Source organism: Apteryx mantelli, chromosome 4 (genome assembly GCF_036417845.1).
Source record: "Apteryx mantelli isolate bAptMan1 chromosome 4, bAptMan1.hap1, whole genome shotgun sequence".
NCBI lineage: Eukaryota > Metazoa > Chordata > Aves > Apterygiformes > Apterygidae > Apteryx > Apteryx mantelli.
This window is the reverse complement of record NC_089981.1, coordinates 25,006,186-25,021,807: the sequence shown is the minus strand read 5'-3', so window position 1 is coordinate 25,021,807 and position 15,622 is coordinate 25,006,186. Positions and strand designations below refer to the sequence as shown.

Here is a 15,622-nt window from a genome sequence, read left to right as displayed (position 1 = left end):
TCTGTAAAACCCGCACAGTAAAAAACAATTGTCCCCATCGCTATATATAAAAGCATTTCACAGCATAGCCATTTATAAAACTTTACAGAAGTTTTATCATCATCCAGAATGGCTAACACTCAAATATATTAATAAAATAAATTCTCTGCTTTATAAGCTTATTAGTATATAAATAGGAGACCGATCATTTGCAGCTGAATCTTGACTGGTGAATATATTTAGCAATGGTGATAAATGGAAAAAGGAAAATACTGTGTTATCTGTACAAAGGAAAAAAAAAACGCAGAAAACTTTTACAAAAGACCTCGATAACTGGTTGTGCAGAGCTTCACTACACTGTGCATTGTTAAGTTTTACTTGAGTACTTGATCAACTGCAAAGACCCCCGTATATTCGTCTCCGCAAGGACACACGTTGCTGTTCTAGTGCTTGTCCTGATGCTGCTTGGGAAGAATTTTCATTAGAAGCGAATCAGTATTCAGATGCTCAAAAAGGAGCAACTCTCTGTAGTTGTTGTTGGTTACTTACCTCAGGACATCTGCTTAAATTGACTACCCTGTAGTAAAGGTGTCTATTACTGAACTCTGCCTGCCCTTTCATTTCCTACCAGTGATTCTGTTGCCATGAGTTATAAATGCTGGGTCTTGCTCCAGGCTACTTCCAGGATGCAGTGGGAAACTCTCTGCCCTCCTCCTAATATATTCCATTGACAAGAAGTGGGACAAGACTTGCCTGCTCTTGTCTTTGCTGCTGGCCTTAACATCTAGCATTCTCAAGAGGCTTTTTGAACTCCTCCTTTTCCTTCCCACCACAGTGGAGAGGAAACAGCACATCACCTGTTTCACATCCAAGACTCTGTGCCTTGAAATGCACAGAAAACATGAAAACAGGGCTGGGAAATAGTCACAGGCTCACAGATTGCCTAGGTTCCAGTTCATTCTTAGCTGACTGTCTTCATTGGCATTGGTGAGGAAGCATCATCCCGCTATTCTGCCTGTCGCAGTCCTCAGTGAGGATAACGGCTGATGGCTTGGGGCAACCTGTAAACAACCCTCTGCCAATCCCTAAACCTCCCTCTGGTAGGCACATTGCAGCCCTGAGAACTACTGTGTTGACTTCCCTGGATAGCAGAGGAGTGATCAGAGGACATATCCTTTCATAAATTATGCATGTTTTGTGTATACATTTCTCATTCTTCTCTACTTCAAAGGATTTCTTTTTCTTATGCTTTCAATTATTCATAGTTTCAGGTAAGTAAATATTTATAACTGAACAGATACACCCACTTCTTATATAATAAAACAGTATCTGATACATTCTTGACCTGACATGCTTAATTCCTTCACCTAGGCTAGAGTCAACACCTTTTAGTATTAACAGCTAATGAGGTAAACTTATTCCTGGCTTATCTTAATTGGCTTCTTTAGTGTTGCATCAAACATGAGTGCGGTTCACTGTGTATACCTGCTCTGTCTGAAGAAAAATATTTAGCTGACCAGACAGAACCGCTCTTATAAAATGCAATGCTTTCGTGTACAAAGACAGAGTTGCTCTGCTAATTTCCTAGCAAAGAGCACTACTCCACAATGCGATAGGGTGTCCGTTCCTTTTCATGGTAGTCGGGTAATCAGTGCTTTGTCTGCTGTTAAACGCTTCTGAGGGTCTAAGAATTCTGGAACAAATGAAGACCTGGGAATGATACTTGTATCTACTGGTATGTGCAGCATTTGCATATAAAAAGAGTCTGGATTAGTAGCTGCTATTGCCTGAATCATTACCTTTGAGACCCTTATGACTTCTTATGTTAAACCAACTGAGAGAGCTGCTGAAAGGGAGAACACTTATCAAAAGCACATGGTATGAACTAGCCTAAGTATATATCTTGTCACATTTGGTGTTTTCTCCTGAATATAAGACTGCATATTAAAAAAAAAATGCTACTGAATTAGGTTCATAACAGCAACATATGGGGTCCTGGGGTCCTCTTGATTCACTTAATTCCTCTTGGTTTCTTAACTGCTCTGTCACCTCTCAGCTGATACAACTTTTCTCATCCAAGTAAATACACTACTATGTGATGATTTATTTTCCTCTTAAGGCTTAACAGCATCTATTTTGGCTAAATCTCAAGTTCTTAATCGCTTGTTGTCTTTAAAGATTCTTTAATAAGTTTGCAAAAAAAAAAAAAAAGGTTAGTCATGGTGTTCCAATCACCTTCCAGAAAGCTAAATGAAAACTCTGTTCTGCTGCAACTGGTGTGCTTGAAAAAGGCTTGGTCAAAATAGGTGATGAACAGAAAAGCAACAGAAGAGATAACTATCTGTAGAACCAGAGGATGTTTGCATTAACATTGCACTGGCAAATGTTAAAAGAATAAAATAATAGCCTTTCAAAAGCATGTCTAGTTAATGAGCTTTTGAAATGTCTAGAGGAAGCTTTCTTTGAGGTAGAAAAACATGTATTGCAATGTCATACAATAAATCTATTTGTTAGTAATGAAGGACTTTTGGTCTTCTGCACGATTATGTTACTGAACTGAATTCTCTTAATGGTTTTCAGGAGCAATGAGGGTATCTTGGAAAAAATTTATGAATTCTGAGTCCCTGCAAAGAAATATGCTGCTTCTCTCTGTAGTTGAAAGATGGCAGAACTTATTTAAAATGTTGGTCACTTTAAAACAAAACAAAAGTCCTTTCTTTGATCAATGTAAGAGAGAGCCAATTTCTTAACTGCACTTAAATAAAAATAGGAGTATATTTTCATGAAATCTTGCTTCTCTAAATGTATTTTTTTCATGTACTCTAGTAACTGAAGTGCTGCAGTTGAGTGATGCTCTTCGAGATGACATCCTTCCTGAACTGGGTGTTCGATTTGAAGATCATGAAGGTACACAATTATATGCCTGACAACTTTGTAGGTAGTTGTTTTCATCATCTTGTTATTTTCTTAAGCTATGGGAAAACACCAACATGTCAAAGACTAATCCAGAATCATCCAACAAACTTGAAGACTGCAAAACCTTTAGCACATCTTGTTCTGATGTATAAATGCATACTGTATAAATTTATATTGGAACATATAGACAGTAAAAAGGTACATTGGAATCTTCTTGTGTAGTAGTACCTAATTGCCTAGCCACTTTTGAGTAGTCATTCAGTTGCATTTGCAGAAGAAAAGTTGTCATAGGGTATATAAACATATCTTTAATTATTCAAATATTGGAAAACTCATTCATCTGTTCTTGCTTCTTCAGGGCTGCCAACTGTGGTCAAATTAGTGGATAAGGACACATTATTGAAAGAAAGAGAAGAAAAGAAAAAGGTTACTATTTTAAGCATTTAACATTTTTCACATGTAAAGTAAGGTATAAACTATGGATGCTTTACGAATCATCAAGGAAATGTTTAAAAAAAAAAAAAGTTAGCAATGTGTAAAATAACATACCAGAACTGAGATTAAAACTCAAGTGGCATTCAGAAAAAGGATTTTTGAAACAATAGTTGCTTGAAAATTTTCTGTGGGATTTAATGAATACTTCTAAGTTTAAAAAAAAAACAACTTCATATTAATGAGGGTTTTTTGAATATTGCATACATGTTGCCTTATCTCTCTGGAAGACTGATTCCAATGAGAAATTGGTTTTGACTTCTTTCATCTGTACAGACGAAGTTGACATTTTCCATAAAACTCGACTGTATTTATTTTGATGTTTGAGAACAAAATGCCATGGCTAAATATTAACTAATGTAGCATTGATGAGTGAGATACTCAGGGTGTGGGGGAAAGAATTCTCATGTTGCTATGTAATTAAAGATTGTGAATCCTAATTCACATGCACAAGGGCTGCACAGCAACCCTTTCTAGCACTTCCTAGCGTTAATGTTTGCCTTTGCGACATTTTAAAGTAGCACTTCATATGTCTGTCTTCAGTTCTAACAAATAATAAAATTCTATCATGACTAGAGATGTCTGGAAGACTTTCCAAGATTTTTCTTTCCCTGAGGACTTTTTTTTTCTTTAAGGGAAAAGTAAAGTTTGTTTTCAGCCAACATTTCAGGTATTTTCGTCAGAAATGCACTTGAAGCCAGTTTGTATATAGGTGCTGGGTGGAGCCTGCAGCTAAAATACATTTTCCCTGGCAACTATATTATTTTCAATACTGACCGAACCCTTGGAGAACTAACAGGTCTCTCCTGAGCCAGTGTGGGATGAGATTTTTCAGAGGCTTATAACTTAGCTAAATTTGGATAGTTGTTTCCCTAGGAACATCAAGGCATAAAACTGCTCCTAGTGAAACTCCAGTGTCTCCATGGTTTTGGGGCAAGGGCTTTAAATACCAGGGAAAATTGGTCTTTTTTTTGTTGTTTTTTAAATGTTTGCAAAACATTTTCCCCCTGAAATTGCAGGACCATTTCTTTTGCAGATATTCTTTCATAGCTGTATGCTTAGGATGCAAAATGCATTGGGAACAGTTAAAACTGATTTAGCTGTGAATAAAAGCAAATGAAAACAAAATCTTACAGTGGGAAATATCAGACAATCCTAATTATAAGGCTTAGTATTTTTACTGTAGGTCATGCTACCAGTTCTGTCCATAATTAGATATCCAGGGGAGCCATTGACTCAGATTTATAAAGAAAACCAACTGAAGTAGCTACCTTTTACTTATTAATACTACCTTTCATAGATTGAAGAAGAGAAAAAAAGGAAGAAAGAAGAAGCAGCCAGAAAAAAACAAGAGCAGGAGGTAAGCACTCAGATAATTTTAATCTGGTTTTGAGGAAAAGTGTTAGTAGCAATAGTCACATGCAGGAAAGATTACATTAGAGCTCAAGCTTTCTGCCTAGCCTCAACTGGACCTCCATTTTTTTGTCTACAATTTTTTGCTCAGAATGATTTTTGCCTGAAATTTAGATTTGATCCGTGACAGCACCTATTAAAAAGTGGCCATCTTTAAGACCAAGACTAAAGGTACTACTTCTTTAATTTCCAAAGCAGTATCTAACATTCCCATTAGAGAGAATTTTGCTTGTGTCACTTATTTTCTTTGCTCTCCGGTGTCATAGGTACATATGAACACGGATCTTTTTAAGAGTCCACCTGTTCCCTTTGTTAAACTCTGGAATATAGTGCTTTGAAAAAACACATTTCAGCTCCATAGTTAGAGAATTGTGATAGCTCAACGGTTTTAGGCTTTGGGTGAAGAGTAGGCAGCTAGAGCAGATGAACTCATAAAGGGAAAAGATTGTTTGCCATGCTGATGAGTCTAACAATACAGGAAATAAGTTTGTGGGTAAACAGAGGAAGTAAACTTTGAGAGAGTACATTTACAGAGAGAAAAGTAGATAAATAGCATTTATCTTTAATGGATTGCAATTAGCTCTTTTCAAAAAGGTGACTTCTTTGCATTAGGCATAAATTACTTGGAAAGGGTTCTGAGATGTGCTTTTCACAAATAAGTAAAAGTTCAGTTAGTTTTCAATGCAATTACTTGCATCCTGATTCTGCTGTGACCTCCACAGAACCCTGTTCCCATCAACAGGACAGTGCTGATGAAGATGGTTCCCTTTGCAGTGAGCTCATTGCTGAATATTCTTTACTCATAGCAACTAATTCACTTTGTGCTTACACCTAGAAAAATAAGGAAGCAAGTTTAGCAAAATATAAATGTAGTTTTTGGAGAGTATAAGCTGATTATTTTGAGTTCCTGCAATACTTTTTTAAGTGGTCCTCTGCAAATTTAAAATGTCAATTTATTTGTATTTTCATGGACAAACACATCCAAGATTTATTGAATTGTTCCTCACTTTAAGTTCCTTTTCACATAATAAACTATTGTGACTCAGATGCTCCTTGATCTGCAAATTATGGTCTACTTTTCCCTTTGCACACATTTGAGGGAAAGTTTTTTTTAAAAAGATAGGTTGTCAGTAATTCACTGTGATGCTAATGCAGTTAATGCATTTTTGTATTGTAGGCAGCAAAACTGGCAAAGATGAAGATTCCACCACACGAAATGTTTAAATCGGAACATGACAAATATTCCATGTTTGATGAAAATGTAAGAATTGGAGACTTTTTTTCAGATGGGGAGAGGTTTTCCTTCCACAGTTGTACACACTCAGTTGTATGCGTACATAGCTGATCCTGTTGCAAAACCCCTAGAGCAGCGCTATTAACATGGGGGAAGGAGGGAAGGAGAGAAAGAGGAGAAGATACAAATTTTCTTGCACATACCTTGCATTGGGGAGCAAGGTTATCTAACTGTTAGCAATCATTTCAGGGATACTTTTCATTTTACACTGGTCTCCTTTGGCCATCCTAGTACAGAGCAAGAATTCCCTTTAGGTATTGTGGGTAGGAACCTGCATGATATTCATTCACAGATTTATTAAAATAGCTTGTTGCAGGGCAAAGACTGCAGCTGTACAAACTTCCTGACTCTGCCAGAAGTGATGGAAACAGCCATGTTTTTCAGAGATACCCCGTGCTTCTGGTTTAGGTCTGCCCTTTGTTTCACTCTCCCCGGCAAAGGATCTCAGAGAGCTGTACTCATAACTTTGCTCAGATTGCTCCCCTTTAGCATTAAAGGTGTTGCTTGTAAAACATAAAGCACTGTTTTTTCAGGGCTTGATCTGGGACATTGCTCCTATTTCTTCCTGTCTTCCTCAACTGTGCAAATTCAGGCCCTGGGGACAAGTAGGAATGGTATGATACAGAGACTGTAAACATTGGAAAATAAGCATGCAAGCAAGGAGAAGATCCACAAAAATCTGTCATCATAGTTTCTCCATTCAGAATGGAAGCCTCTTACTGCTTTTGCTTAAAGCCTTGGATTTAATGTTAGTATGATTAAAAGTGGTCTTTTACGCATGTATTTAGGGGTTAAGTATTAGTTAGAACCTCTCCTAACTATAACTATCTAGGAGTTAGTTGTGTAAGCTTCCTCTCCTCAATAGAGATAGTCAGGACAGAAATAAATGCACACTTTGCCCCTTCATTAAGTAGGGAGGGAGCATAGACAAGTAGTCAAAGGTAGTTGTCTAACTTCTAGGCAGCTAGAATTAGCAAAGATGCATCCCACCTTGACAATTTGTCATTAATTATGACATTATTCCCCTATCTTATTAAAACATGATTCACCTGGAAAGAACACAATTCCATAAGGAGCAAAAGCAGTCAAAGTATCTGGAAGCCCATTTATCTTAAATACTCTTATTTTTAATTTTCCAGGGATTTCCTACCCATGATACAGAAGGCAAAGAACTCAGCAAAGGACAAATTAAGAAGCTGAAGAAACTTTATGAAACCCAAGAAAAGCTATACAAGGAGTATCTACAAATGGTTCAGAATGGAAGTGCAAATTGACAGCAACAGGACTGTTTTTAAAAGGCAAGTGCTGGGTCACCATTGAAAAAGTGAGCATATACTGATGCTCATCTCTCTGTTTACACTTTCTATTATGTGCAAAGTAAAAATCCTGTTTACATGGATTAATAATGTCATCTGGAAAGTCAATAAAAATCCATTCTTAAAAAAAGCCAACCTCTAATAAGTTTCTTTGCAACAACAGTGGCAGACTGAATGGTTGCCAGATCTATTTGGGAAGATGCTGCTCAGTCAGCAAATCCACACAAGGTTTCTTGTTGATTATAGCTATCCAGGCTTCGGTTAATTTGTCCTGCATGCCGATCTCTATCTATCTAATACCCAATGTAGCTTGTGCTCTGGAATATGTCACAGTAAGCAAAACTTACTACTAAATGGAAGCTGAATAATTTGTCCCACAGTTAGAATAGTAAGTATTTTCCAGATGATTTTAATATCATTATGTAAGCAGGAAAAAATGAGTAGTTTCACTATGATACTCTAGCTGCTGTTATTAAAAACTCTCGTAAGTATACCCAGGACATGCTACATAGTAGAAGCAAACAGTCCCTTCCATAGGGCTAGACTATAGAAGTCCGGACTTATTTGCAAAAGGGGACAGATCATCATCATCTTGCTCAACTTGCAGTTGCAGTCAAGTGGGTAGCTACAAGGAAGATGTACCTGCATTGAAGAAACGGGTGGGAAAGACATGAGGAACTATGGGCAGAGGATGTGTTCTTGGAGCTGTCGCCTCAGGAACAAAAGCACTGCCCAAAGACGGAGGACAGCACCCAGTTATCTATTCAGACCCAAAGAGAACAGAGGGTTCCTAACTGAGATACAGTTTGTGGATTGGCTTGCAATGAGGAAATACGACCATGCGTCACTCACTATTCAAGACTGATTTTGACATGACAGTTTAACCAAGGACAGCTCTCTGTTGCTTAATAATAAATTTCACTGGCAGTACCTACTACCCTTTAGTTATGAAATCGTACAAAATATCTCACCCACTTCACAACTGCGTAACAGCTAAGTACCCAACATGCAAAATGATATTCATCACATATTCTTAAGCCTCAAGATGACTCACAAAAGGTCAAATGGTGAGTCATTGTAACAACTGTGATATCTCTCTTCTCGCAACTCTTAGGTTCATGCCTTAACCATTAGGCTATGTTCCTTTCCCTAATTAAGAATTATAAACATTTTTGCTTTCAGTTTATCTTAATATATACCTTCTTAAGTATCAAGATGTACAGATTTGGAGTAACAGAAAGACCTAATAATTTTTTGTCTAGTTTCCTAGAATTTGCCTTTGAAAACATGTAATGGTGAGGTCAGTAAAGCACATGTGTCTTGTACACTGCATATAAAATCTGCAGTAAAGCATAAGTGCACGTGACCTTTGTGTAGTAGAAAGATAACAGAGTTTATTTCACAAACATTTTTTTAAAATGTGTTTTACAGAACTTTTCTTCTAACTTGCCATTACTAAGATGATCAAAAACATTTAATTTTTGCATTGAATATTTGATGTATTCTGCTGATTTCTAATGAATTGTATAAGCACTTGTTTAAACAGTACAGTGGTAGTTAAAAAGCCAGCCACAACTAAGAGGGAACTTCTCTGTCCTTGTGGTCTATGAACATAAGAGGATTAGTTGCATTTGTACACCATTCTGGATTCTAATTCCTTCAATATTATCAGCTTATTGCTTGTGAACGTTCTCTGTATTTGTTATAGGTAACATGGGTTGGTCTCTGCACTGCTCTGTATTCTTTCTTTGTTTCATGCCTAACCTTTCATCTCTTCTCAAGCACAGATCCTGTCTTGTTTCCCCAAGATGCATGTGCACTCAGGATATCCATGAAGGTATGGGATGTGCCTAGGCAGATCTAGTCGCAAGATGCTGCTTCTCAGCCAGATGAGATATCCCTTTGGAGACTCCCTGCTGTCCTAGCTAGACTCCAGAGCTAGTTCTGCAAACACTAGGAGTCCTAAACCTGAATCATCTCTATCCTCAGCATAGGCTTCACCTGAGGTTAACTACCTTCCTGAATATGAACTACTTTTGAAATTGCTACTTAACTTGAAGTAGTGACAGTAATTTCCTTAAAGAAATTCCTTTTGATGAGCTGAGTTAGCACCTGCTTACCAAAAATGCAGCTGAACTTAGCACATAACTATGAAGAAGATGACCCTGTTAATTCATTGGTCTTCTGGATTCTAATTTCCTTACAACATCTCTCTGATATTTTCTTGTAGTATGTCTTTTTCTCCTCCTGCTATGTTCCTATTGGAACCTTACCCACCCTATGGTTCATCTACTACATCAATTTAGACGATTTTGAAAAAATGTCATTTTTTTTTTCCTTCCCAACTGCTTCCTTTTGTTTCTGGGATAACTTTCCTTACTTATGTCTTACGAGCATTTCAGACTGGCAGTCTCCACAGCTTATCCTCTGGTCTTTGTTTCTGTATGCTTCCTAAACGCACACTGCTTCCTTGCTCAATATCTGCAACTCCATAGTTAGTCATGTCTCCCAAGCTCAGATAAAGTCTCTGTCATATTTACTTTCCCATTAAGGTCGTATTCTACCTGCAGTATTATTTAGCTCAGGCCTTCCTTTTGTGTGTTTTTGTTGATTCAGTTTGATTGTTTTAAACTAAGTTGATTTGAAAGAATACTTATCTGACACATCAGTGCCACTAAAGTCATCTTTCTGTTCTGCTGCAGTACAAAGTGTACTTCCCTGTCTTCGAATTGTTTTTGCACGAAATTAAGTTTCTTGAATTCAATGGGATTCTATTCATAGATTTCAAAAGGATCAGAGCCTTTGAAATCCTCTCCTTTTCAGACCCGTCTTCAGTGTTGTGATCTCTGTTCCTCCACACTGCTACTTATTCTCCCCTGCTTTTTAGTGTTTTGCCATTGTTCTCTCCTTTTTGAAGTTGCCTCCTTCAAGAAAGCTTCTCACTTGACTCCTCCAGCAATAAAGCCATCATGACCTTCCCAAACTTGAACTGTTCTTTCCATACTTGAATGTTCTTCCATTTATGAATTTCTCTTTCTGCATGTCTCAGTTGTCCTTGGAAGCCAGCATTATGAGCAAGGAAAATATCTGCTTCATGAAGGATCTGTGACTTGACAGGCCTAAGCATTGTCTATTAAAAAAGTTAAGTGCACACAAACTGATAACTCCAGTAAAGAGGCTGCTAAAATGCTTCAACTTGATACATAGACAAACAGGAAATTACTTTGTTCTCCCCAAGCAAAATGAGACTTTTGCCCAAGTATGGAGTTCCTTTTTCCAAAAGCAGCAACTGAATCAGAAAACAATGACCTTGGCAAAGAAACAGAAAAATAGATTGTCTCATGGAGTTTATATCAAAACACAAACTCCAGAACTACTTCAGATAAGTTATTTTGATTCTCTCGGCAGCCACAGTTTAGCAGAAAATAGCACACGCAATGTTCTGGCAAAGGAAAGGTTGTTAGCAAGCAAAAGAATGCTGCAAACAGGTTTAGATACACACTGTTTAAGCAGACTTTCTGGAAGTAGGTGCGTCAATTGACCTATGCAGTCATTGAAATGCACAGCACAATACCTCTTTCCTGGCAATCCATCAAGGTGTCACTTAAGTGAATTCCACTGCACTGGCTTAGTGAGAGTGACTGGGCAGCCAGAAAAAGAGAATGCAACAGCAACAGTCTGCATTCAATGTCTTAGTCCACTGTCTCAGTAAAGAAAAGGGAAAGGACAGGCTCTAGTGTATTCTAAAATTTTTGATTGGATAGTTAATATGTGTATATGTACATATACACACTGAAGGAATCACATGTGGAATATGAGTTTCTATGCTTTAAGAAAATAATCCCCATAGCAATGAAGTCTTGGATTTTATTTATTTTTTAACATTTTCTGGAACATATATGCACAGCTTTTTTTGGTCTGTAGAAAGTGAAGCTTTCTATTTTTCCACACAGTTTTCTGGCTATCTCTAAGATTTTTTTCATGATTACTGTAATTTTGGTCACTAACAATCAAGATAGCTACCACTACTACTGCTTTTTTTTTTTTTTTTTTTTTTTTTGAGATGATAAACCATCTTTTTTAAGTTGCCGTCTTTTGAGACATGCAAATATTATCATCTCTTCCCAGGTGAATTCTGTCATTCAGCTGGGCATCAACAAGTGATTTTGAGTGCTCTACTGAAAGTCTTGTTAAATAAATCTAATCTCTGGATGGGGAAGAAACTTCCATGTTTTATGATCATGCAGATAAAAACTTACACGTCCCAACACTGAGGCTTCTCCAGACCCATAGGTCACTTCTAGAAAGGTGTCTTGCCTTAACCTCTAAAACCCATCAATGTTTGTGACAAGTGAGCTTATGATAACAAACAATTCGAATTAAGAGGAAGTTGCAAAGCTCCTATCTCAAATAATCTCTCCTCTCCCCCTCCCCAAAACTACTGCCTGCTTTATCCAGGTCTTAAATGTATTTTACAATTACTGAATTCTTTTTTGAGGTTGGGAGTGTGGTGGGGGGAGTGATACTAATGTTTGACTAGAGCACTGCAACCTCAGTATTCTTTGAAGTTATTATTAACGTTACTTAGTTAAGTGGAAGTGGGAGCAATTATGGCTTTTCCATGAGTCATTTTGTAAGAGTAATTTTTTTTTTTTTTTTAAGTTTCTCACATGCTTCTTTAAGAAAGCATGCAGTACCTTTCTTCCCAATATATATTTAGGAATACTTACCAGTATCTCCATGTTGTGATTATGTACCTACACTGGAATAAGCTTAAGGTAACACAGTGCTTTATTTGACACCTGTTTCCCATATCACAAACTAATTAACACAGCTGTGTATGTTCTCTCTCTCTCTGAAGTCCAGAAAACCAAATCTCTCTTTGGGCTTCTTTTGTTGATGCTGGAAGTCTATTAAAAAATCAAAAGCATTATTGCTGAAGGACATCAGCATTTTGTAGGTAGATTTATTTTATGGTGGTACCAGTGACCTGCTGATTATAGATTGCTCCATCCTCATCAGCCTAAAACTTTCAACAAAATACAAATGTAAAAATTGTTGCTGCAATAACCAACTTTTGCTGCCGTATTTAATATTGTTCAGACAGAAGTCAGACAATAGTGCAGAACTGCATATTGTCAAGATAATTCGAAACATTATCCCACAAGGATCTCTCCCGTCTTCCTCAAAAACTGTTTCTTACCAGTATAGTGTATAGGAACAAAGTAATCTCAAATATGTATGCACTAGCAGTATGATACACCTCTGAACGCTGAGGATTGTGCAAATCTGGGTTTGGTCAGGAGGAAGCACTTGGGTAACTTAATAAGCCTGTCAGGGCTTACCTTGCTTGTAACCTTGAGGGGACAAATACTGGATAGAAGATAACACGTGAAGAAAGACTACCTATCAGAGAATTTATTCAGAGGCAGCAAGGCAAGGTAAAATAGTGTGGCGTTTCTGGTTTTAATTGCATTCTTTCTGTGAAGTGCTGTAGGCCAAACTTGGAAGCAGCAAATATTGTGTTTTGCTCTGTGTGCCTTTCAGCTTTTTGAGAGCTGTGAATACTGCTGCACTATGAGAACAAGTTCCTCCATCAAGCTTCCAAACACACTATCACTCAGTTTGTTCAGATACTGGTAGAAAAACCTGCGAATTGTCTGATCTGGTCTTATTACCACCAGTCTTCTTTCTTTACAAAGACATTTAAATGAAATAAGTCCCTAATTACATTTAAGATATTCTTTTTGATCTCTTTTTCCTAATGTTTATATTGACTTTCCAGCTTTCTGGGAACCCACAGATGCATTCTAAATGTGCCAACCAGCAAATCTCTGCCACATGCAGTACACACTTTCAGCTTCTTTCTCTACATTTTAAGCTATGCTTAAACACTTTAAGGTGGTGGTGCTTGTTGGAACAACTTCAGCTTCCTCTTTAATTACACAATTTCTACCACACAAATGTGGAAAGGAACTTTTATTCCTCTTGGTAATGTCACAGGGCACTTTCTATACAGGACACTACCACATGCATATTACTTAACACATCTCCTGACATAGAACAAATTAATTAAAGAAGTACATTAGCTATTTAGTACCAAGACTCCACTTAGCAATGATCAAAGCGCTTCTTGTCCAAAAAAATTCATAGACAAACTAAATCTTATCTCTCAAAATGGGTTGTGAATGTCTGGCATCTCATTCAGTGAAACCGGTTTCCATTAATGCCCACCCAAGGGCAGAACACACAGCTGTTTTAATGCCAGTTACAGATTGCAGCCTAAGCTTTCTCTCTAAAACCAGGTGCGTCTAGTATATGTGTTCAGCAGCTCTGCCATAATCCCTTCTGTTTCTGTTTTGGTTCCCCAAGCTCTCCCATATGCTAGCCTGGATGTTTAAATCAAGCCAGGGTGATTCAGCAAAAATCCTTTTGCAGCTCTCTGCAGGGTAGGAGCACCTGACAGCAAGATGACTCCACAGATTGTGCCTCAGCCACTCTCCTAAAGTCTAGTATCGTGCTGCAAGAGGTTAGACAACAGTCAGCAAAAATCCCTCATTGATCATGGAGGATTTATGCCTTTGGAGAGGGGTGCTAAAAGTCCCATGGATTCAAAGTAGTTTAAATGTATTTTACTTCAACATCTATCAATGAATGAAGAGAAAAAATACTTCCAGCACTCTGGCCTGTTTCAAGGCTTGGTAGTCGGTCCAGAAGAAAGCAAATCTCTTTCTACAAGACCATCTGAAATATAATTTAATTCAGGGTTTGCAGCATTTATGAGAATAACTGCATTAACAAGAGAGGCACTAGCACAGAAACACAAGCTCTGCACATCCCACAGAGGCGGCAGCATTGCAACTAATAATCTGAACAGGGCTGCAGTGTGTTCCTGCAACAGCAGCAATGAGCAGCTACATCACATACTTGAGCAAAGCTTCCTAAATCTTCGTATGGAACAATATCTGACTCCAAGCTTCTTTTGGGGAGTAAGGGAGAAATAGCTTTTAACAAATAGAGATTTACAAAAACTACCCAAAATACTTGACAGCTATCAATCAGCAGCGAGAACAAAGATGTCAAGTATGATTTCCTTCAGATAAATCCTCCTTTTACAGTTCATTATGGTCTTTTATGGAAGAATGAGAATTAAGTATAACAACCACCATGAATGAAGTTGTCCCAAAATAAAGGTAATGAAAGTAAGAAGAGGCCAGAAGAGGCCATTAAGTTTTTGATGTTAGGAAAAGGATTAGTTTGGATGGACAAGGAAAGAGAGATGGGAGCAAATGTTAGACCTGCCACTGAGCATGTCCTTGAGCTGGCCAAATCTGCTTGTTTGTGCTACTGACTCTCCAGAATTCCTGCAATTCTTTAGCTGTTTGAATGTTATTCTATAATTACTTTTTTTCTTTAATTATAGTATTGGTATCTACTTTTAACTGATGATGCACAAATTATTTCTGCCATTAAATTCCTGCAATAACAGAATTAATCCAATGTGAATGTAGTGATTAGTTGTTAATTATTAAATATCGGTCCCATAATTTCAATGTTTTAATTTATCAGTGAAACAATTGTGATGATAAACCCTGGAAATTAATTATTGAAATCCAAAACTATTAGCAGACCTGTAGAAAATCTTTTTTTTTTAATAAGGAATCTACTGATACACTAAAGAGTTAAATGTTTTTCCTATTGAACGAAGGGATTATTCATATAAACCCCAGTGGCTCCAAATGCTAGAATTGCACTGTTCCCAATACCACATTACACAGCATCTGTTGCTTACAGATCCCCGTACAAACACAAGCCTTTTATTTTTTTTCCTCCTCTCTTTCTCAGAGGAGGGAATTACACCCGTACCTAGACCAGGAAACAGGGCCAGAAAAGTTAGCGTTTCTAAATGGGTGCCCAAGCTGAAGCATCAGAAAGCGCCTGTTTTTCTCACAGGAAGCGCCGGGGCCGTTACGAAACGCCCTCCCCGCCCGCCGCCACCATTTTGCTCCGCCCCTGCTCCCCCCCCCCCCAGCTTCTGTCCCTTTAAGGACACGAGCCGCCCTGCCCCCCTTCCCCCCCCCGCGTCACGCGCTCTCCCCGCGCGCCGCCAGCCCCGCGCGCACATCCCCCAGCGCGCTCCCCCCCCCGGCGCGCGGCCGCGCTCGCCCTCTGATTGGCTGAGCGCCGCGCCGTCGGATAGTCAACATGGCCC

The 15,622-nt window shown here is 38.1% G+C and overlaps 1 protein-coding gene across 2 annotated transcripts in view; it reads left to right on the top strand.

Moving 5' to 3' along the window:
- The window catches only part of CARS1 (cysteinyl-tRNA synthetase 1), a 35,186-nt gene extending 27,646 nt beyond the window's left edge, over positions 1-7,540 (top strand). For both annotated transcript variants that reach the window (XM_067296030.1, XM_067296029.1), the window contains 5 exons: positions 2,806-2,886; positions 3,254-3,321; positions 4,688-4,747; positions 5,978-6,061; positions 7,234-7,540. In XM_067296030.1, coding sequence (XP_067152131.1) covers positions 2,806-2,886; positions 3,254-3,321; positions 4,688-4,747; positions 5,978-6,061; positions 7,234-7,368 — 428 coding nt within the window. In that variant the 3' untranslated portion in view covers positions 7,369-7,540. The remainder of the gene's footprint in view (positions 1-2,805; positions 2,887-3,253; positions 3,322-4,687; positions 4,748-5,977; positions 6,062-7,233) is intronic.
- Positions 7,541-15,622: the final 8,082 nt, after the last annotated feature.